The 25549-nt window shown below is 35.4% G+C and overlaps 1 protein-coding gene across 19 annotated transcripts in view; it reads right to left on the reverse strand.

Annotated features, from left to right (window-relative positions):
• LOC106879297 (guanine nucleotide exchange factor VAV2) overlaps positions 1-25549 on the reverse strand; it is a 154969-nt gene that overhangs the window by 72450 nt on the left and 56970 nt on the right. For 10 of the 19 annotated variants that reach the window (XM_089339465.1, XM_089339466.1, XM_089339462.1 and 7 more), the window contains exons 3-5: positions 19913-19968; positions 11871-11945; positions 1106-1183 (exon numbers count right to left, since the gene is read on the reverse strand). In XM_089339465.1, the coding sequence (XP_089195591.1) occupies positions 1106-1183; positions 11871-11945; positions 19913-19968 (209 nt within the window). The remainder of the gene's footprint in view (positions 1-1105; positions 1184-11870; positions 11946-19912; positions 19969-25549) is intronic. The other 9 variants (XM_089339476.1, XM_089339472.1, XM_089339474.1 and 6 more) reach the window with 2 other exon arrangements.

The following is a 25549-nucleotide window of genomic DNA, read 5'->3' on the forward strand; positions in this document are numbered from 1 at the left end:
TTTGGTTTCATCAGTTTGTTTAAATCTATTCAAAACACTGACTAAAATATACAAACATAGAAATACAGAAGATATAAAAGCAAAATTGTGTGCTTAAGAACACAGCTATATATATATATATATGTATAGAGAGAGAGATACACATATACACATTCTTTACAATTATCAAAAAATTATTTACATAAACATTGATGACGTATAAAAGATAAATACATAATAAATATATATACACACATTTTTTTCAATTATCAAAAAATTATATATATATATAACATCAACAACAAATATATAAAAAATACATTTATATATATATATATATATATATATATATATATATATATATACACACATTACATATATATATATATACATTATATATATATATAGGAAAATGAAGAATAAGGCAGAATGCTAAACTGGAAGCATATTTTAATAAAGATTTCTAACCGGCTTTCAATGCGAAGCAAATTTTCAGGAAGGAGAATGAAAATGTTTTTTACAAAGAAGTACAAAATGAAGAAAATAATATATAAAGAAAAATAATATATAAAAAAATAACTATACCAATACATTATATTGTCTTTGAGCTTTTGAAGTTCAATGGTAATCCGTGTATATAATGGTTGGAAAAATAAGGATGCATGAAAATTGAGAGTTGTGTTATGTTTAAAATAGGAGCTAAAGGTTTGTGGTAAGCAGGAAGTGTGGTGTCAAAACAGGAAGTGTGGTGTCAAAACAGGAAGTGTGTGTAAGGGGAGACAAAAACATTTGTCTCCCCTTACATTTTCATTCTCCTTCTTGAAAATTTGCTTCGCATTGAAAGCCGGTTAGAAATCTTTATTAAAATATGCTTCCAGTTTAGCATTCTGCCTTATTCTCCATTTTCCTATTATTTCTCCACGTGCGGTTAACACAACCCCACTATTTACTGACTTATATATATATATATATATATATACATGCATAAGGCATATATAAAAGCATGTAAATACATACAGAATACAAATTTAAAAGGTAGGTTCAAGGTTCAACTCCCCTTCCCAAATAGAATATAGAAATTTATAAAGTCATTGCAAGATTGTCTGAAGGTTCAAAAAATACTTACAATGCCATCTCTTTAAGGTTACTGTAAATGTCTTCATCTTCATCATATTCTTGGGTTTCTACGAAGGGTGGAAACTCGCTAGAAGCAAATGAAGTACACAAAAGCTAAGCTAAGACAAGACACATGATCACGAGTTCTACTTCCAAACAAAGTGACCCACCATCAACAACCATCGTTTCAGAGCCAGCTGTCACTTCTGTTATCCATTGCATCAGACCAAACAACAGACTGTGAAGTTTGGAGAGAGAGTTGACAAACTTATTTAGATTTGAAGAAAACACATGCACAAACACACACACAAACACACACACAAACAAACACAATAACAACAGCAACACAAACAATAACATACACTCAAGAACTGTCAAACTAGAAATTAAATGTTCATACAGGTTAGAATAAAGCAAATATTCTGATTGGTTGAAATGTAGTTCTTTGTTATATTTCGTTTTCTCGTCCACTTAGATTAGTTATTAGTATTGTTTTGATGTTAAAGTTGAAGATTAAAAGAAGAATGGTTAGGAGAAGCAGTAAAGTGATACCTGAATTAGAATGTGACTATCTTATTACATTCTCGGTGACTGTTGCAATTATTATTATTATTAAGAAGGTAGTGAGCTGATAGAATTGTCATCATGCTGGACAAAATGCTTTTATATGTTCTGAGTTCAAATTCTGCTGAGGTTAACTTTGCCTTTCATCCTATCGAGATCAATGAAATAAGATACCAGTTAAGCATTAAGACCAATGTAACTAACTAGCCCCACCTCTTGTAAAAAAAATCTAAGTAGAAAGGATTATTATTATAGTAGAGGGGATTATCATTATTATTTTCCTATTTGGCCAAACCCTCATCAACTTTTTCAAGTATTACTTGAGAAGGAAAGTGAGGGTGGAGAGGGAAGTGTTGCCTTCTAACAAGTTTGCTGAAAGGTGGGTGAATGTCAGGAAAATGGCCAGTGTGAAAGGAACAATTCTGAGCAAACACCTGTAAAAGAAAGGAAATTAAAGGAGAAGGGCTATCTGGTCAATAACTATTATACCAAACAACCAGTTGTCCAGGTAGCTAGCGATTCTACTAGATTACCAAGTATTTTGAGAGCTAGCTTTTTTATGTAACAGTCAGATCTGGTAGCAAGTTATTCTCTCAAGCAACTAGATCTCAGAGTTAGATATTCTACTTAACAGATAAATTTTCAAATCACTATTACACATTGGTGCAAATGAAACTACAAAATACCAGCAACAGATTTCAAACAACTCACACCAGGAGTTGGTCATCAGTGCTATACCTTAATCCAATTGAACTCAATCTGTTTGTGACTAACCCAAAAATATCTGCTGTGTAAATCTTTTCAGAAGAAACCATATCAATGATCACATCAAAATGAACTTAAGACTTTTGCTAAACAGAAATTGACAGAAAAAATGCCCAACAAAGTATGGGAGAAGGTTGCAAAATTGATGTAATCAACTAAAATCACTAAAGGTGATAAGTGCCAGAATGGCTGAAGTCCAAGGATTGAAACCAATAAAAGAATTAAAGAATACAAGAATACACAGCAAACATTAACTTGACTCAATTCTGTCTTCGGAACATAGAAACTTTAATAAATAGCTATACAGTTAGCAGTTGTTATTTAGCCCTGGTCCAACCTAATCAAAGGTTATCCAGCACTGATCGTCCCATCTTTTTATGACCCATTCATTTTTTTTCTTATTAATCCACATTTTCACTCTATCGTCAATATTAAAAAAGAGGATACAGTTATTCAAATCTTCAATATGAATTCCTGTTATTGTCATCATAGAAGTAAGTTAACAATTAGTCATTTGCAGTAAAGTTTTGTCAAAAGTTTCTACAAAACCAACAAAATTAAAGCACCATTCACAGAATGTTCATCTTCAACACAAGGACAAAAGGTAAATGAACATCATGGGAATGCTCTCAAAATGATGAAATTGGATTTAACAAGGGCATTCCAATAAATGAACCAAAAGGTAATTGAAGTTGTAGCAGTGGAGACAGCAAACCAAAAAAACTGCATACAATTGGGAATTCTTTGATTGTGTATTTAGTGGTGTGTTGGGAAATGAATTGGAGAGAAACTTTGCAGTTATTTCGCTATTAAACAGAACTATTTAAAAGACAATCAAATACATAGCCATTGACATGAAAGAAGTTGATTTAGTATACATTATGTAACTTGTTTTCAATTCAAATGATGAACCAAGTGCTGTGTCATATAGCCGGTTGCCAAAGACTGCTAAATATAGTCAGGCAGGTTCATTTAAAGAAAAGTTACTCTTTTGTTCTCCTATTTGTATTAATACCCACCCAAAAAATAGATTTTCAAGAAGAAAGCCCTAAAACAGCACACATTGATCCCATAAGCTTGCTAGCAACCAGTATGCAGAGCTTTCAACTGGTAGCATGTGCATCGGAAAGTTGTTAGCAAAAGAGAAAAAAATGCATATTATTTAAATGCAACTTTTTGACTCTCACAATCTTAAAAAGGAGAGAATAAGATTTTGAAACATGGTATAAAGGATGGATGGGGTAACAAAAAAAAAAAAATAAGGTTGAGAACCACTGATGTATAAGCATCTTTGTTGCTTTCAATAGCTGATAGTAGTGGTCGCATTACATTTGAAAATGTTCTAAACTATAATGTTGGCAGGACTCTTCACTTCTAATTCTATTAGAGTTTATAAGGAACAGTTGGAGACTTGCCTGCAATCTTTATAGATACATCAGTTGCCAACGTAATTAGGTCTTACCATTCCACCAGACCCTTCCCATCTCTCTCTCCATTTTTTTTTCTTTTTTTGGTCTTACACATACATATGCCTCTGAATTCACAATTTGTTGCCAGAAAGTCAGATGAATATTGTACACACACACACACACATGTATACACATATATAGACTAAGAGCAGGCAAGTTTGAACATTCAATAAGTTAGCTGTATTTGCTAAGTTAGCCACAAGTTCAATCCAATTGCACAGCACTTTGGGCAAGTATCTTCCACTAAGTCAACTAATGCCTTGTAAGCCCATTGTGTGTGTGAGTATCTAATCTGCGTTGAGTTATACTATAGGTGGTGATATCGCCATTTGTAACTGAACAGCAACCAGTGACATTTGTTGACATTTCCTGTTATTAACTTGTCCACTAGCTCTACACTTTTAAATTCCTCTGCAATTAAAATTTCCTTGAAAAACGATAATGATTAGTTGCAGCAAGGGCATCCAGCCTCACAAATCTTACCTCACATGCATTCCCCATCAAATCATTGCTAGCATGGAAAAACAGACACACAAATGTCAAACTATCTAACCCATGCCAGCATGGAAAGCAAATGTTAAACAATCATCAATCTATCTGTGTGAGGGCCTTTCAAGTGGTCGTTTGTGCTCACACAGGTACCACTCGACAACTACCCAGGTCCACTGATTATCAGTGCACCATGTCTGGCCCATCTGATTTAATTCAGACAGTATTCGGCAATAACATCCTTTACTCCAGTTCTTTCTCTGATCTGCTCGTTTCAGATGTGATCTCTCAAGGAAATAGTATATACAATGTATATCATAGACAAGCAGGGCCATCTACCTGAAGGGATTTGTGATTTGTCTGCCTTCCTTCTTACTAAGACTTGGTTTTTGCTAGATTCACTCCAAGGCCCTTTAGTTCTAGACCTTGCTTCCACACCTGGGAGCTAGTCAGGCGAGCCTGGCTCGATCACGTTCAGATGGTGCTTCACCAGATAGAGTACTTTATTTTGTTGATCTTACCTTCATGGAACGGTGTAATATAATATAATCTATATATATATATATATATGTATATATATATATATATATATATATATATATATATATATATATATATATATATGGAAAAGAAATAGAGGAATAATAAACAATGAGAAGTTGATCATTGGTATTAAAAGGTCATAGTTTAATTGTAGTTCAGAACCATTTACAGCCGTTTCTATTTATCAAATCAAAGTAAATTTGCATTTATCTCGTTCCATTTAACAAACATCATCAGAATGATTTAAAGGAATATAAATAAGAACAAAAAGGAAATAAAAGGAAAAGGCAAAAGAAAAAGGAAAAAGTTTTTTAAGTCTTTAGGATTACATTTTAGTGATTTTTTGGGTTCCACATGTATGTACATTTCTTCAATTAGAAGAATGGAGTAGTAAGTGGGGAAAATGACTAGTTGACCGGCGGTGTTAGTCGAAGGAGTTATACCTGGTGGAGATATTCAGTGTTGATAATTGTCATATATAAATAGAGGGACCAGCTATCCGAGTTGATAGTACCAGGGTAGATAAAGCAATTAAGAGTATGAAGACCGGGAAAGCCCCCGGCCCATCAGGAATCACTGCAGAGATGCTCAAAATATCTGGCAGTGTTGGCTATAGCCTAGTCACCCGTATTACGAACCAGGTGATACACGAAGGAGTCATACCCTATGACTGGTGTAGCAGCATCATAGTCAACTGCTACAAAGGTAAAGGGGACGCTTTAGATACAAATAATTACAGAGGCATCAAGCTGTTAGATCAGGTTATGAAAGTTACAGAGAGGGTCATAGCCCAACTAATTAGGGAGCGAATCAATTTAGATGAGATGCAGTTTGGGTTCGTGCCAGGTAAAAGCACTACTGATGCCTTATTTCTAGTGAGACAGTTGCAAGAGAAATACCTAGCCAAGGATAAACCTCTGTACCTGGCTTTCGTTGACATGGAGAAAGCCTTTGACAGGGTCCCCCGATCCCTTATCTGGTGGTCAATGAGGAAACTTGGGATAGAAGAATGGCTAGTGAGAGCTGTGCGAGCCATGTACAGAGATGCGGCCAGTAAGGTGAGGGTTGGAAATGAGTACAGCAATGAATTCCGGGTAGAGGTAGGGGTCCACCAAGGTTCCGTCCTCAGCCCCCTATTATTTACCATAGTCCTCCAGGCAATCACAGAGGAGTTCAAGACAGGTTGCCCCTGGGAGCTCCTCTATGCTGATGACCTTGCCCTAATTGCGGAGTCACTATCAGAACTAGAGGAGAAGTTTCAGGTGTGGAAGCAAGGTCTAGAATTGAAGGGCCTTAGAGTCAACCTAGCTAAAACCAAAATCCTAATAAGTAGGAAGGTAGATAAAACACAAACCCCTTCAGGTAGATGGCCCTGCTCAGTATGTAGAAAAGGAGTAGGTAGTAACTCTATAAGATGTACCCGGTGCAAGCTATGGACACATAAGAGGTGCAGCAACATCAAAGGCAGGTTAACTAGCAAGTTAGTTTTTGTTTGTGGCAGATGTTCAGGTGCAATAAAGACTGCAAACAAACAGGAAACAACTTCTATCTCATTCCAGGGTGAAAAACTAGAGGTAGTCGATAGCTTCCGCTATCTGGGCGACCAAGTTAGTAGTGGGGGTGGGTGCGCTGAAAGTGTAGCTGCTAGAATAAGAATAGCCTGGGCAAAGTTTAGAGAGCTCTTACCCCTGCTGGCGACAAAGGGACTCTCACTCAGAGTAAAAGGCAGACTGTATGACGCATGCGTACGAACAACCATGCTACATGGCAGTGAAACATGGGCTGTAACTGCTGAGGACATACGTAAGCTCGCAAGGAATGAAGCCAGTATGCTCCGTTGGATGTGTAATGTCAATGTGAATACCCGTCAGAGTGTAAGTATCTTGAGAGAAAAGCTGAACATTAGAAGCATCAGTTGTGGCGTGCAAGAGAGACGATTGCGCTGGTATGGACATGTGGTGAGAATGGAGGAGGATAGCTGCGTGAAAAAGTGCCACACCCTAACAGTTGAGGGAACCCGTGGAAGAGGTAGGCCCAGGAAGACCTGGGCTGAGGTGGTGAGGCAAGACCTTCGTACATTGGGCCTCACCGAGGCGATGACTACGGACCGAGACCTTTGGAAATGGGCTGTGCGTGAGAAGACCCGGCAAGCCAAGTAAGATCGTTGCCAGTGCCCCTGGACTGGTTCTTGTGCGGGTGGCACATGAGATGCACCATTTTGAGCGTGGCCGTTGCCAGTACCGCCTGACTGGCTCCTGTAGGATTTTCGAGCGAGATCGTTGCCAGTGCCCCTGGACTGGCTTGTGCGGGTGGCACATAAAAGACACCATTTCGAGCGTGGCCGTTTTCGTGCGGGTGACACGTAAAAGCACCCACTACACTCTCTGAGTGGTTGGCGTTAGGAAGGGCATCCAGCTGTAGAAACTCTGCCAAATCAGACTGGAGCCTGGTGTTGCCATCCGGTTTCACCAGTCCTCAGTCAAATCGTCCAACCCATGCTAGCATGGAAAGCGGACGTTAAACGATGATGATGATGATGATGATAATGCTGTTAGTGACAATTAAACTTTCGTTGTTTATTATTGCTCCATTTCTTTTCTATATATATATATATTAAACCACAGTTTTACCTTTAAATTACCAACTACTGTATACCTTATAGCTAGGACTATACATAGTAAGGTAATACACCAGTAGTGCCTACGGATACATTTATCCCTTAGATGGTTGCATAACCTCTAACTCATATTTTCCTCTATATATATATATATATATATATATATATATATAAATTTAAGGAATGGAGAAAACGCATGTTATAATTGCATACTTTATTCCTACATATGTTTCAAAGGATTACAACCTATGTGATCCATAGGGATCTGTGATGAGAAGGTTACAATTTTAATATCACAGATCCCTATGGATCACATAGGTTGTAATCCTTTGAAACATATGTAGGAATAAAGTATGCAATTATAACATGCGTTTTCTCCATTCCTTAAATTTTTAAATATACTCAAATACCCAAAATTTCAAGGAGTTCCTGCCTTAAAAACAGGAACAACACCAAAGTTATTTTGTATTCTTTGCTACATTGGTTTCTATTAACCCATTTATTCTATCCGAAGAATTATTATTCATTAAGATAGAAGAAATACATATAATTATATATATATATATATATATATATATATATATATATATATATATCTGCATTTCTTCAATATCATGAAAGTTCCAAATGGGGCTTACTGATGCTCACATGCTTGATGATTGTGCATGAGTGAGTATACACTTATAGATGTTATCATTATTACAACATACATACATATATACATACATACACACACACACACACACCTTTATATTTCAGATTTGAACCAATTCTGATGGTGTCTTATGCTGATTTTTCTTTTTGTTCCACATTATAATCAATATAATTCAAACATCTTAATGATGTACATGCACACGTCTATATTAGTATACATGTATGTATGTATACAAGTGTATATGTATATATACAAGTGTGTGTATATATATATATATATATATATATATATATATATATATATTTATTTATATATATGTGTATAAGTAGACACACACACACACACACACACACACATATATATATATGTATGTATGTATGTATGTATGTATGTATGTATGTATAAGTAGATGTGTGTGTGTGTGTGTGTGTGTGAATAAGACGATAGAGAGAAAGGAGGGGACTGATAAAACAAATAATATAGAAAATTACTGAGATATAAGTGAAAGAGAAATATTTAGTGATAAAAAGATTTCTGAATGCAGTGTTAATCTAAGAAAATTCCAAAGTAGAATTAGAACACAGAGAGAAAGAAAGAAAGGTGGTGGTGGTGGTGGTTGTGGTAGCAGAGTGTTGAATATCATGCTACATGGATACTTGAAGCAATCAAAGAACATGAACACCGACAGAGGAACAGTTAGTTTAGAAATAGTATATGAAGACATTATTATGTATGTATGTATATATATATATATATATATATATATATATATATATATATATATGTATATATACACACACTTCCAAAGAACTTGTGTTCCATACATAGCATAGATTGGGAATGAAACATTGCTGAACATCATTAAACTGATTAAACACATAGACTGGAGAGGGAATAGTTCCTGTGTGTGTGAGGAAGTGTGGGTAGATAGACAGACAGACAGACAGACAGACAGTCGTAGATTGTGTGTGTATATAAATATTTAGGTGCATTGATAGATGTAGATTACATATGTTTATGCTTCTATGTGTGTGTGTGTATCAGTAGAGAGACAGATGCAGATTATGAGTGCATGTATGTATGTATGTATATATATATATATATATATATATATATATATATATATATATATATATATATATATATATATATATATATATATAGGTAGATAAATATATACATGTCTGACTATCTGCCTGCCTGTCTGTGGTGAAGAAGTTCATTTCACAAGTACGTGGTCTCTGATTCAGTCCCACTGCATAACATCTGGAGCAAGTGTCTTCTACAATAGCCAAATGCCTAGGTATGTGTGTGTGTGTGTGTGTGTATACATGTATGTATGTAAGTACACAGTATGTGCATGTCTTTGTATGTGTCAGTCTTTAGGCCTGTCTTTACACTGACACAAAAAAAACAAAAAAACGAGGTCTTGTTTTTTCGTATTGCAACAAAATAGTCCAATTAGATATTGATAAGATAAGTACTAGACTTAAAAATAAGTATAAGATTGAATATGACTGACTAATATTCTTCAAAGTGATTCCTCAATAAGACCACAATCCAATTACTACAAGCAGAATGGAGTGTGTGTGTGGGTGTTGGGTTACAGCTACAGTTTATAGCATCATGATAATTGAAGTTTCATGTCCCTTGGACATTCTTCAAACCTGAAAATTAGTTGTTAGAACTGTTACTTTCTCACAAGTTCTAAAAGTTAATATTCTTGTCTGAAGAATGTCCAAAGTACATAAAATGTTAAGTATAAGAGTGTTGAAAGCCAGAATTGTAACTTAACATTTTGAATATATGCTCTAACCTAGGTACTAAGTATTTTTTTTTTTTTGCTTGTTTGCTTTTTGTTTTTTTAGTTTGTTCCTAGTTTTAATGAATGTGATGTCACACAAATTATTGTGCACGTGTACACACACACGTATGAAAAACAAATATGTAGAAATATATGTATGCTTTTAATGCGTTTATACATACATACATACATACATACATACATACATACATACATACACACATATATATATATATATACACACACACACACACACACACACACACACACAATAAGGACAGCTCAGATTACCAATCTCTACCCCCCCCCCCCCGCATCTCTTTCTTCAACAAGATGAGATGTTGAAGGACGAAAAGAAGGAAGATAGGGAGGAATCATAGAGGAAGATGGGGCATGGGTGGGGCCTGGGAGAGAGAGAGAGAGAGAAAGGTATGGGAGAGGCAGAAAAGAGAAATATGTGAGTGTCAATTTAAAATAGAGTGTAAACAGAAGGAACAACAAGTGTTGTCAGCTTTATTACATCTTCACCACTACCAAGATCAACAACATTACCACCACCACCACCACCAATACTATTAAAAAAAAAATCCAGGACAACAAACCAAGCAGGGAGCTTCAGCTTAGTTGCTCAACCATTGTAAGAATAGTAGCAAAGTCTCCCTCCAGCCCCACTCTATTATCTTATAAATAAGAAAAAAGTGAAGACGGAATGATGTAGTCCTAAATACATTATGCTTTAAGAAAAGATGGGCAGGTCATGGGTAGAATGCCTTTCATTACATGTCAGTTGGATCAGAACTGACCTAGGGTAAACAACTAACTTTGACAAGTTTTTTGTTTCCTTTAGGACAGTGTAATCTACTCTCTTAACACCGTTAACACTTAGTAACTGTAAGCTATGAGTGTCTAAGAAAGATAGTGCAGTGCTCATAGGGATCGCAATCCTTCCTCTTACCCCACAGTATCTATGGAAGAAGACAAATTGCAGTGCTCAATTATGATTCCAGTCCCTCACCTTCCATGTGACTAAAGAGACTGATATGGTAAATTAATGTCCAGCTTGAATTTCTCTGAGAGTTGACCTGATTAAATATAAACAAACCATGCACTTATTTCAGAATAGAAATATAGAAGTAATAAATATTAAACTTGTTGTTCTTGCAATTGCCTTGTTGTTGTTGTTGTTGTTGTGCTTGATAGTCTACCTGTAATTATTATTGGAAAATGCCATTTCAACCGTGAAAGTTTAGTTCTGAGTTAACATATAATTTATGCACATGCTTGCTTGTATTATGCACATACACAAATGCACCAATAGACAAAATTAGTATAATAACAAGGTTTATATATAAATATAAGAGCATACATGCATACAAAGCTACATATATACACATACACCTATAAAAGTTAGTGGTAGTTAGTCTTTCAGCAATAATAATACAGTTTTGTGACAACTTCCTTTTTGCTCTGTTGTGCTTTGCCACTGAACATTTGCACACATGATGTGATGTTGATGTCACCAGCTCCTCCAATACACAGCTAATACTACTGCTACTAACACTACTACTACTACTACTACTGTTAGCAAATGCAAAAAAAAAAACACAAAAATGAACTTTAAAAAAAAATAAAATGATGAAAACAACAGACAGCAGAAGGGTAGGCGAGAGACACAAATTAAGGATAAACGAACGAACGGATAGACGGACGGATGGATGGACGGACGGATGGACGGACGGACGGCTGGATGGATGGACTGGTGGTTTGGGAGGAGGATTGAGGATGGGTGACATTGATCCTTGAACCCTTAAAAGTGAGTGTATGATTATTGAGCAGGCTTGGGGGACAAGTACTGCATCAAGCACTTACGTTGCAAGATCCTCCAATGTGTTGTAATAATCATGTTCAATAGTGAGAGGTCTCGTATCAGGAGGAGAGAACCCTCTACAATTGAGAAAAAGGAGAGCAATAGAATGGTAAGAAACCAGGGTGCAACGAAGGTCAAGGGTCAGCTAACAGATGAAAAAAGAAATTGGGAAAAAAAATTTTAATAAATATAGTAAAATATACTATTGATAATAATAAGTTATTTTTTGATTTTTCTCTTTTTTTTTTACTGTAACTTTTTTCTTTTTAAAGAATATTTCAGTAATTATATTTTCCAGACTTTCAATTAAAAGGAAGAAAAAAAAAAAGAAAGAAAGAAGTTTACCATTGAAATAGATTTAATATGGTTTTATCTTTAAGTGGATTTCAATTATTTATTTTAATTTTTTCCTGTTTGTATATATACACACGCATTCCCATATGCATACATGTGTACATTATTCATAAATACTAACACACACATACATATACAGACATGTTTGTATGTGTATGTATACACACACACACAGACACATATATATATATAAATGCATACATATAGACATGTTTGTGTATATGTGTGTGTTTGTGCATAAATATATTTAAACATATACATGTATACCTATATGCATATATGTATATATGCACACATATAAATATATATATATATATATATATATATATACATACATTTATACATATGAGTATACATTATATATGTATTCTATAATATATAATATACATGTGCACGTGTATACGTACATACACTTACATGTGTGTGTATGTGTGTATTTGCATGTATGTGTGTGTAAACACACATATTATGGCAGGGGCTTGGGTGTTTGGGATGAGGGGAAGCTATTATATTGACCCTCTTTCGATAACTGACCAATTCCAGACACCAAATGTTCAATGCAATATGTGAAACCAGCCAAAGCTGCTAAGATTCTCGAGTATAACTGAAATTCTAGGACCTTCTACCATTACATTTCATGCTTGCATGTATTTCAGTGGAACATACTGAAATTAGAATACAATGATGAACTCTCAGAAACACTATGGCATTAGATAAAATACCTTTAAGTATTTAGTCACATTTCTGTGCCCTGATTTCAAATAGTTCCAAAATGAACTTTTAGGTCTTCTGCCTACACAAAGTACAAATTATCTGAGAATTACTATTACTACTAATACCACTACAACTTTCAATGCTGCTGCTGCTATATAGAGCTGCAAGGGGAGGGGGTCAATGAAAAATTTTTCATTAGTAGATAACATTCATGCAAGTAACTACGCAGCTCAGCTTATCTCTAGATTCCCAAAGCTATTTCCTCCACTACACTTAGCTTTTATGCAAGACACATGCACAATGAAAGAACCAAGACAACGAGCATTGGCACTAATCCCGTGAGAAATACATAAATCTAGGAATAGTGAATGGCTTAAGCCACCCACCCCCCTTTCTTGTGGGCTTTCTTAAGGTGTTTCTCGCTCATGGTTGCTTTAGTAGAAACAACTATGTTCTTTGATAATAGACTTACTCCATCAACCAGATTAACACCACCATTTGGTTCTTGGGTGCCTTTTGTGGAGTCCACTTTTCTGCAAGCAAACATTTAGACCAAGTCTCTGATCTGATGATAACCAATGATATCCTATCCTTCACCAAACAGTCTCTCTCTCAGAGACCCTGGGAAAAGATCCTAAGCACTGCCCTTCTACCTCTGAATAAGCTATATAGCATTTTTTTAAAAATAGAACACTATAAATAGCCCCAGAGATTATTTTAGCACAGCAAACTGCTTCCCCACTAGAGAAAAAAACTTTTAATCTACTTCACAATAACACTCTTATGACGTAAACATCTCTCTGATTACAAGTGCAATCTTGTGCATCATTATCATCATCATCACAGTCTTACATTCATTTACAGTTGCCATGGGCCAACAGACTGAAGTAGCATGCCTCACACACAATGTCTTCAGATGCTGTGGAAGTATCGCTATATAGCACAGTGCTCCCTCAATCACACTGCTAAAGCTTGCTTGGATTTGAGCCACTAGAGTTTCTATGGAGTTGTTCTACCTAGTAGAAATAGCAACAAAATCCTTCCTTAAATCATCTTTAAAACAAAAACAGGACGCACTCAATAATGTAAAAATTAGCTAGACTATGACTTTCATCATAGGTTTACTAGGTCAGGACTGACTTAGGGCTAAACTAGTGCTACTACTACTCAGGTAGCAATTCGGCAGAGTCATTAAAGCATAAGATAAAATGCCTTGCAGTATTCATTCCAGTTCTCTGGAAATCCTACCAAAGTTGACTTTGCTTTTCCTCTTATTGACATTGACGAAAAACATATCATTCCTGAACTGGGGTCAATACTTCTCTTTCATTTTGTCTCTGGAAGAAATCAGCTGTATTCACACATAGTAAGGAACAGGCTATATTAGGCTAAAAATGCTCAAGACACAACATATGTCAGGACAGCATCTCTAGATCAATCAGGAGTTTATCTATCAGGAGTAACAACCCACCATTACTACTTAAACATTATCACCAAAACAGGACTGTTAATAAGAATTTCTATTCACTTTCTTCTGGCTCTGCAATTTACCAAGAGATAGAGGAACACAACCAAATGCAGCTTCCAACTGCCCCACCCCCACAAAGGTTCAAGAGGTTTACTGCCACCCTACCCTACTGCATCTTATTGTTTACATTTGTTAATATTTGTCTTAAGGAATACAGAGCAAAGTTCTTGCAATTATGACAAAGAAATGTTACTTATGTTAGCAGCATATACGATATGATGTGTCCACTACATTTCCATTAGCATTATTTCATTAACAGTTATACTAAGAAGCTGATAGGTGTCAATAATTGCTAGAAGCTGATTAAGTCAAATAATAATAATAATAATAATAATAATAGTAATAGTAATAATAATAATAAATCATCTGACAATAATGTTTAATAGAAGACAATTTTCAAGTGGTAATAGAATCAATTATACAATAGATTACATTAACATTCAGGATTATATACATACACACAAATATACGCATATACATTTATATCTAAATTCATGCATACATTCATAGACACATACATTCACATACAGACATATATATATATACACACACATACATATTTGTATATACACCCATACATAGAAACATGCACATTTATACACACATACAAAGAGAAAGATGCATATATACATATAAATAAATACATGCTCCATATATATATATATATGGTAGTTCCAGGCTTTTGTAATGGGTGATAGTTAAAAATACAAGAGATGCAATACAACAACTTATGTGTGCATGTGCACACACATGAATTGGCCAAACAATAAAACACTAAAGCTACTGTTATCAGAAGCAGTGTTTTGTGGTAAACCGCATAGGAGAATGCTAACCTGATATAAAAGCAGAATGGATATGAGTGGATTATCTTTGGTCATAGGTCTGTCCAAACAGGACTGACTTGAGGCCAAAACAACCACCACCACCACCACCACCACCTTAGTGTCAAGCAAATAAGCATTGGGAAATGATACAACTGACTTTATTCTTTACCCTTTCAAATGTTAGGTCTTGTGAAAAATACTTATTTCTTACTAAACACTATCATATTTCTGAACACTGCTTTTTTTTTTTTAGGATTTGTTTGTTCCACATTCTTGTTTTGTAGCATGTACAAGCCCCTCCCTTTCAGGCCTTTAGTTAACTGCAATTAAGTCTGCTAGAAAAAAGAAAGATTTCTGCTTTATTTTCCCAGAATATGAAGTAGACATTGTGAGTGAGAGGAATCAATTGCCTCAACGAAATCGGTTAGCAATGCTAACAAGAAGAATATTGTGGTAGAGAAATTACAAATTAAAATGAGAACTCGTTAACAAGAAACAGAAAATTGTTAGGGAAAAATAGCAGAGAGAATCAAGGCAGAAAATTGTTTAATTAAGGGAGGGGAGGCTGTAATTAACATAATATGGCCTGAAGTGTAATAGTTTTTTGGCAGTGCTAGGATGGGTACTTTTGAAACAACAAGGCAGGGGTATATGTGAGTCAGCTGAGAAAAGCTTCAAAATTATTGTTGCTGTTGTTTAACCCTAGGTCAAGCCAAAGTGAGCAAACTCAGGATCAAAAACATTTTGGTAGTAATCATCCCATCTTCTTTTATATCAAGGACTATATTGTCCAATATATCTTTCTTCGTTTAAGTTGGTAAGGGGTGATTTGAAGGGAAATTTGGCTGTTATTTCTAGCCAGTCAAATGGCCACGTAGAAGCGCTCTCATTGGTTCATTTGAGAGTTTTAAATGTTCTCATAGTAACAGTGATGGGGGAGGGGGGAGAAGAGCTATTAGAGATAATTAAGGCAGGAACTAATTATTTTATAATAAAGTGTAAAAGACAAAAGAAATTGCTAACAGATTTTTATACGGATGAGGGCCTCCTAATCCTTTTTGTATGGGGACATTGTGGAGTTGAATGAAAACTACTGGAAATGAAATGGAAAAATTAAACAGAATGTGGGATAAGATAAGAAATGAGTATTTACTTCTACTACTTTCAATCATGATGATGGTTGAAAAGTAAAATTGACATTAACAAGATTTAGACACAGAAACTATTGACTCAACCAGTAGGAAAGCAACAGTGACTTTGATATTATTTGAACTTATAAACTGGAATTTATAACTTATAAACTCGAATTCAAAACTACAGCATATTTGTTGGCACTTCATTTCACAAAGATTTAAATTTGGAAATACATGAGAAGTTTAATTTCAGGCACCATAACAAAAAAAAAAAAAAATTACTAACCTAATTTTGGCAATTACATATCTTGAATATATATCTCATTATCAAGAATGTTGCTGTTGCATCAGTATTTTTAAATATCAAAACAAAAGCTTGGAATACACAGATATTTCATAAAAATATTTTTACAGAGTATCACTGGTAACCATTGGTAACACTAAGTTTACAGTGTCAGTAACAGTAAGTACTGCATTTTACTAATGCATATCAATTAATTATACCAATTAATATCAATGATGATAACACTTTATTTTACAACATTATGAACAATGTTGATATGATTTACAATATTACCAATGATACCAGTTCATTTTACAATATCACCAACAATAACAATACATTTTACAATATTACCAATGGTAATACTACAGTTTACAATATTACCAATAGTAATACTACAGTTTACAATATTACCAATGGTAATACTACATTTTACAATATTACCAATGGTAATACTACATTTTACAATATTACCAATGGTAATACTACATTTTACAATATTACCAATGGTAATACTACAGTTTACAATATTACCAATGGTAATACTACAGTTTACAATATTACCAATGGTAACACTACAGTGTAGATTATTACCAATGGCAACACATTCACATAACTACCAAGCAATAATACTATTCCAAATTACCAACGTAACACTAACAGTATTCATTAAACACTATTCAGACATGGATGACACAGACAGATACCATAAATACATACACACACCACACAAACACAATGATTAAATTATTGTTTAATGCTAATTTAATAATGAGCAGATAAATAATAATCACAGTAGACAAAGTTTGTAAAGAAGACATTATCAAACACAATATTTATAAAAGCACATTATTTAAAACCATAGATATTTCTTTTTCATCTTATGTAAAGCCTCTGTTCTCAATACTACACCCACTTCAATTGAAGCATCTTGCCTTGCTAGTTACTTGGTAACATCACAAGAGCCAGTGCTGCAAAAACGAAAGCACTCAGTACACTCTGGAAAGTGGTTGGTGTAAGGAAGGGCATCCAGCTATAAAACCATGCTTAAAGCAAACATTGGGGTTTGATGCAGTCTTCTGACTCTCCAACTCCTATTGAACCATCCAACCTACGCCAACATGGAAAATGGATGTAAAACAATGATAATGATGATGGTGGGGAGAAGACAGAGGCCCTATAAAATATCTAACTTCGAGAAGACCCGGCAAGCCAAGTAAGATCGTTGCCAGTGCCCCTGGACTGGTTCTTGTGCGGTTGGCACATGAGATGCACCATTTTGAGCGTGGCCGTTGCCAGTACCGCCTGACTGGCTCCTGTAGGATTTTCGAGCGAGATCGTTGCCAGTGCCCCTGGACTGGCTTGTGCGGGTGGCACATAAAAGACACCATTTCGAGCGTGGCCGTTTTCGTGCGGGTGACACGTAAAAGCACCCACTACACTCTCTGAGTGGTTGGCGTTAGGAAGGGCATCCAGCTGTAGAAACTCTGCCAAATCAGACTGGAGCCTGGTGTTGCCATCCGGTTTCACCAGTCCTCAGTCAAATCGTCCAACCCATGCTAGCATGGAAAGCGGACGTTAAACGATGATGATGATGATGATGAGATAAGTAATTTCTTAGAAAGACACCAGGTTTCTGTTTAACTCTCGTTTTATGGCCTTTGATGGAGCCAAAATCAATAGTATATCTGGATAGGATTCCAGTGTGTCATAGTTGGCACTCCAGAAAATTTATGTATTCTCCCACCATACAAACATACATCACCAACCAGGTGTATTGTGTCTTTATTTATGGACACAATAAAAACAACTGAGGTGAATTCAACTCAGGACTTTTGGGTTGGTAGTCCTATACCATATCCACTTGGGTGTTTCTTTTGAAACACAGGGGTTCTTAAGGTCATGAGTTAGTACTAGTTTGCAAAGTGAAACAATGAAGAATTTGCTAACAGAAAAATCTGCAACATGGAGACAACACCAATCTATTTCTAGCAACATTCTTAGATCTAGTACAATAACAACTCCAGAGTTGTTATCTAGCCAAGATAAACCCCTATACTTGGCTTTTGTTGACTTGGAGAAAGCCTTTGACAAGGTCCCCTGATACCTTATCTGGTGGGTGATGCAGAAGCCTTCGAACATTGGGCCTCACAGAGGCAATGACGAAAGATTAAGACCTCTGGAGATATGCTGTGACTGAGAAGACCTGGCAAGGAAAGTGAGGTCACAGCTGTAGCCTACACCAGTGTTGCATAACCAGCCCATTTAAAAAATACCTTTGAATCATCGGGCAACATTCTGTGCTTGAGGAGACCTATTGAGTCAAGTAAATCAAAATCAAATGAAATTGTAGTTGTAGTCATTACCAGTGCTGGTGGCACGCAATAAGCACCATTCATGCATGGATCGCTGCCAGACCCACCTGACTGGCTCCCCATGCCGGTGGCACGTAAAAAGCATCATCCAACCGTGGTCAATGTCATATTGGATGTCCTTTGGAAGACGATAGCAATACCATTTCACTCCAGTAGTTGTATATACATAAAATTCATCATTTGTAGTATATACAGTTTACACATGGTGATGATGATGGCAGTGGTGTGGTTGGTGTGAAAACTGCCAAGAAAACACAGGAAGACACCTTCTCCACATTGCTAATAAAGATCATTATGTGGTTGCTTGTCTTGCTAGAAATCACAACCAAATCTCAATCAATTCACATTCTACCAACCTTAAAAAGATTGGATGGTCGTGATTAGAATGCTTTTTGTTAATTTTGTCTGTTCATCCAAGATTTGAACCCTAGCAACATTACAGCAGAGTTTGTGAATAACAACTATTTTTAACCCTTTAGCATTTAAATCAGCCCATATCTAACCAAAATATTTTATGAATATTTTACGTTCAAGCCAGCTGGATTCAGTTTCTCATGTATATCTTACTGACAATGTCAGTATAAAAATAAACAATTACACCATCAAAATCTTAAAGTTAAAGAGGCTGTGTAATTAATTCAAAACAATGTAAAATAAATAAGCATTACATTTGACAGAGAAATCTGAATGCCAAAGGGTTAAAAGTTTTCTAAAATATTAGACAGGAGATAAATAATGTGCTCAGGAAATAATAATAATAATAAAAATAATAATGATAATAATAACAATAACAACAACAACAACAATAATAATAAAGCTATTAAAAAGCATACCTGGCAGTCTTTTGAGCTAGTTCTGTTTTAGAAAGTTTCGACAATGTGTACAAAACCTGGATAGGAGAAAAAAAAGAACATCCAATAAAGAAAATAATATTAACAAGTTCTTCATAATAAAATCTTAGGATATCTTTATTGTTTCCTGTGGTATTGGTAGAGAGGAATAAGGAGTAAGTGTATGATGCCTAGAGAAGTATTTGTTTGAGGGGAAGGGGATTGATAGGCAAGGCAAATGGTAAAGAGATTTGGGAAACATGCAACAGACCCTACCATATCAGTCAAGCCAACTTTTGACAAATACACTGCTATACCAAACACACAGACCATGGTCAATTATACGAGTACATGTGTTAAATATACAGAGGGCATATGGCATGTAGCAAATATACTGATTATGGACATTGAATATAGAGTACATAGGTCGAATAAACAAAGTATTGATGTGGAATGTACAGGATAAAGATGCCAAATTTATAGAGAGCATATGTCAAATATAAAGAGTACTTGTATTAAACATACATTGTACCAAAGTCAAATATACAGGGTACTGATGTCAAATATCTAAGATAGCAATGTCAATGATATAAAAATACATTTCTAAAATATATGATGAACCCTTTGGTAAAATATCTCACTGATCTTAGTCGCCAATAGCAACTAGAGAATCCCTAATACTCTTGATCTACACTCAACTTGTATCTCCAATAGGTATTTTCTTTCAAAATGACAATCTTAGCATTATTTCTTAAAGTTTAAAAATAACTGTTTACTTCCAGTTCAGCCTCTGATATACTATGATCTAAAATTACATTCTCTAAAATCTTTTTGCATTTTGTTTTTCCCAAGGTGATTGTAACTAACTTAAAATAAGCTTGTGAGATATCCACTACGCAATTAATTGACCTGCAAGAAATATAAATGCTTCACCTAAATGCAAAATTTGGATTATTTAATTTCTTGTCCGAAGAATTTCTAATCGGAAATTCCTTACATGTCTATCTAACATGTAAAACTCTGTAATTCCTATCAGCAAATGAAACATGTGTAATGGTGAATAAATAACACCCAAAAATTTTCAATTTCCTGTTTTGCTATGCTTATGATATATATGTATATATTATACACATGCGACATACTTGTACAATATATACATAGTTGACAGACTCATGCAGGCAGGCATGCATGCTTATTTGTATGGGTCTATTTTTACGTAGATACCTTTTGAAAACAAAGCCTTTGTTTATGTCTCAAAACTTAGCAGATCAACAAATAGATATCGATATGTACCAGATGTAAAAATAAGTACTAAGATCAATATGAATGATTGAAACCCTTCAACTGGTAGCCCAGCATGGCTGCAGTCTAATGATTAAAGCAGTGAAAGTGTATCATCTTATTTGTAATTAGTTCAAATGGAAAACAATACTCAACCACTTGAGTATAGACATTAAAATATTAGCAATAATGAAAGACATACAAACGTACCACAAAACTGCAATTGCTAAGGTCTGTAAGTGTTGTTAATTACATAATTAAAGGCATTATGACAGTTTAAAAAAAGTGTCCCTCATCCCATTTTTAATTGGCTCTGCTGGAATGATAACAACCACTTTTGTAAATACATTGGCAGATTGCCTAAACAGATAGACTTAGGCATGTTCCAAAAAAATAGTAAGATTTATAGATATTGCTGGGGCATCTTCACACAGTATTTGTTAACCTTGAACACTCTTATGCATGTTTACCGAGAAATGGCTCTTTCTTTTTGATGCAATAAAAGATATAGTCTTCAAATACAAGATGCAATGCACTTGGTATATTTCTCAAACCACCAATTGAAGACATGATAAAAAATTTCTAACAAATGCATGCACAGAGCCAGAAATTTGAGGAGAAAGCCTTAGTAGATTAAATTTACCTCTGTACACCACCGGTACTTAATCATTCACCCAGAGATAAGAGAGACGCAACTAACAACTAAACCCACCAAGATTTGTATGTAAATAAAGACAACTAAATAGCACAAAGGATTTTGTTAGGTATTTTAGCATTCCTGCCACAGTACTACTGCTGTTGCAGTAGTAGTAGCAGCAGCAGCAGCAAATAGCTACAGCAGTAATTTGGATGAAATAATAAAAATTACTATTTCTGTAGTTAATTTACAAAGATAAATAAATAAATAAATAAATAAGAAAACTTATTTAATGATGACAAAGTGTCATTTCCTGTCAGCATGTATACTGGTAAGGTACTGAATTTGGGGATTTCATTCCTTTGAAAGAGAGGGGAGTGAGGTAACATTTGAAAGAGAAAAAAAACACCCGCTTTGTCTAAACAAAACTAAGCAGAGACCCTTTGTAGAAATGAAACAATTTGCTTCACCTTCAAGAAAAAAATGGAGGGTGGGGGGACTTACAAGCATGCTTAACTTCTCCATCCCTTCATTTATTCATTACCTTGATGTTTCTCCCAACATACACCCTACTCACTCTCATTGAAAGGCTACATTTCCAAATAATTCCTTTCTCCCACTGAAGAAATTAATGAATTCAAGCATTTTCCTAGTGAGACAAACCAGAACTAAACTTTGACATATTTTATAGGAAAGAGAAAATGGTAAGGTGGCAGGAGGAGTTGCAGAGAAGAGAATGGGATCAGATATAGCAGGGAATAGGAATCATCAAACTGTACCTCCACCCAGATTGATTTAGTACCTCTAATTGATGGAGATGTAGGGGAACTGGAAATTAGCAAGATAGCTGAGAAACTGCCTCCCATCTGCAACACCACCATTACCCAATATCAAGAATAATGGACAGGAATAATTATAGAAGTAATGTTTTTTTTTTTACTAAATTGTTTCTGTTTAAATAAAAGTGGTGGTAATGATAATGATAATTCTGATTCCTTCAGAGGAAACACTCATTAAGAACTTGTATACATCATCATCATTATTATTAACATCTATTTTCCATGGTGACATGGGTTGGACAGTTTAACAGGAACTGACAAGGCCAGGAGCCACACCAGTTTCCACTGTTTGCTTTGGTGTGGTTTCTACAGTTAGTGCTTTCCTTAATGCCAACCACTTTACAGTGTGTCCTGGGTGCTTCTTATGTAGCACCAGTACCATATCTGTAGAGTTTATCTCAAACTGGCAACTATAGACAGCGCTACCTACAGTTGCCTGTTTGAGATAAACTCTACAGAAATGCCAGTGGTATTAGCCTGGCTTGTTTGATACAAACACAGAAGAATGAAATCATTCTGCTTGCACTTGTTCTTTACTGACTTGTGGAGTTGCATCAAACACCTGTTAGTGTATGTCAGATGGATCCGGCAGTCAGACATGCTCATTGTAAAGATTGACCCACTGCCTTCTTTTGATAAGGAAAAGCAGGCAGTTTTCCACTAACTGATTGATGCATATCAGAGGTTCTCAACCAAGATTCATATGGCCCTCGGGGGTTCATATAAGATTTTCTTGTTAAAATTAGCTAAGAAGATCCCCCCCATCCTCAGTAAAATTGGAATCAACGGGGTCCATTGGTAAAAAAATAGTTGAGAAACACTGGTACATATAGTAAAAAAGGTAATGTGAAGGACAAATTGTCAAGACCTCATTTTCAATTACCATTTGAAAAGAAGGGTGAAAATAGGGCGAGAAGTGCTGCCCTCCAGTAAATTTGCTGAAAGATGGTGAAAGCAGTGAATTTGATGCAGCTAAATGGCTCCATTTGTAATTTCATTAATAATTTCTAGCAGGAAGAAGATATTTATCTTAGTGTTGAAGAACATTTATGGATTTATAGGGCTACCCCATGTTACTCTAGGCAACAATCTCCCTTTTGGAACATATGTTTCTACATTTTCATATTTCATATCTTGTTTTAACACGTGCATTTATTTTTTTCTTCATTTGATGGCAATTACATAATTACATGTTTTTGTACCCCACATTTGTAATGTTATTGTCACAAATAAAGAACTGATAATTATTATTGTTATTTCATAATTGAGAGAATAGCATGACAGATCATTAGGACACCAGATGAAAATGCCTTGTGATAATTAATTATGCTAATTTTTAGCTCTGAGTTCTACCTCTGCCAAGGTGAATGTTATATCTTTTCTGAGGCAAATAAAATAAATACCAAGTCATATGATGAGGCCAATCTATGCTAGAAATCATTATTAGTTATAAAACTTTGTGAGTAGAATTTGGAAGGCGGAAATTGTGCAGAAGCCTATTTATGTGTTTGTGTATGTGTGTGTGTGTGTGTGTGTGTCTTAGAAAAGAAGAAAGTTAGAGAAGCATTGATGACAATTCACAACCAACAAGACCTGGGAGAGGAAAGCCTTTCCTCAGGGGTAACATAACTCACAAGAGATGCTTAAGAGAGGTTATCCTAAAAATCAACCCCAATGCTATAAGTCTTGGGGTTGATGTAAGTGACTAACTCCTTCCCACCAAATTCAGGCCTTGTGCCTATAGTAGGAAAAAGTATTATTATTATGCTGCCAAGGTCAACTTTGCCTTTCGTCCTTCCAAGATCAGTAAAATAAGTACCAACTGCGCATTGGTGTCAATGTAATCAACTAAGCCTCTCTCCTATAATTGCTGACCTTGTGTCACAATTTGAAATCATTATAAATAATGATATATGTATACTGATATAAGAAGCGTGACAGATGGAAGTAAGAAGGCCATTGACCATTATACCATTATATCTTGATATTTCTGTCAGAGAATCAAAGAACAAAGGTTGCTGTTGATACAGTTTGTTCAGGCTTATAACTTAACACATGCACAGACATACAAGTGCTTGGGTGTATACATGCAGTGTGTATTGCATCACTTCCGAACAACATCCCATACTAACTATCTCAAGAGCCCTCAAGACAAGCACCTGCCTTATTTGCACCTCTAATTGTTATTACAGCTATCAACATCAACATCATCAATATCACTATCACAACTGCCACCACCACCACCACCACTACCACCACCACAAAAGCACCATCCTTGTTATTCCTGTGAACATCAGCATCACAACCACCAACAACATCAGCATCACAACCACCAACAACATCATCATCATCAACACAAGCACCAGTGAACCAACAATGGAGCCAGTCATTCATCATCTTGCTAGCAATAGCAGCCAAATCTGCCTCAAACCACATCCCACCATCTTAAGAAAAAAATGGACACGATGGATAATATAATCCAAGATACACTGTCTCAAAAGAAGGATAAATCTACTCAATCAGGACCAGCTTGGAGCTAAACAACAACACTACCACCACCACTATAACCAGCACTATTACTACTATTAATCACAACTAGCACCACCACCATCATCACCAACATCACCATTATAACAACTATCACCTCTATCACTATTAACACCTATCATTGCTATCAATCACTACTACCACAATTACCACTACAACTACCATAACCATATCATCACCACCGCCATTATTGTAACTACCATGACTACCACCAACACCACCACCACCAACACTGGTATTAAATATTTCCACCAAAACCTCACTAAAAGTTTGAAGATGCTTTTAGATACAGTTTCCTGTTTTGAAGCTTGAAACATCAATTAGTGTATGCTAGAT

Source organism: Octopus bimaculoides, chromosome 21 (genome assembly GCF_046866305.1).
Source record: "Octopus bimaculoides isolate indiv1 chromosome 21, ASM4686630v1, whole genome shotgun sequence".
Taxonomy (NCBI): domain Eukaryota; kingdom Metazoa; phylum Mollusca; class Cephalopoda; order Octopoda; family Octopodidae; genus Octopus; species Octopus bimaculoides.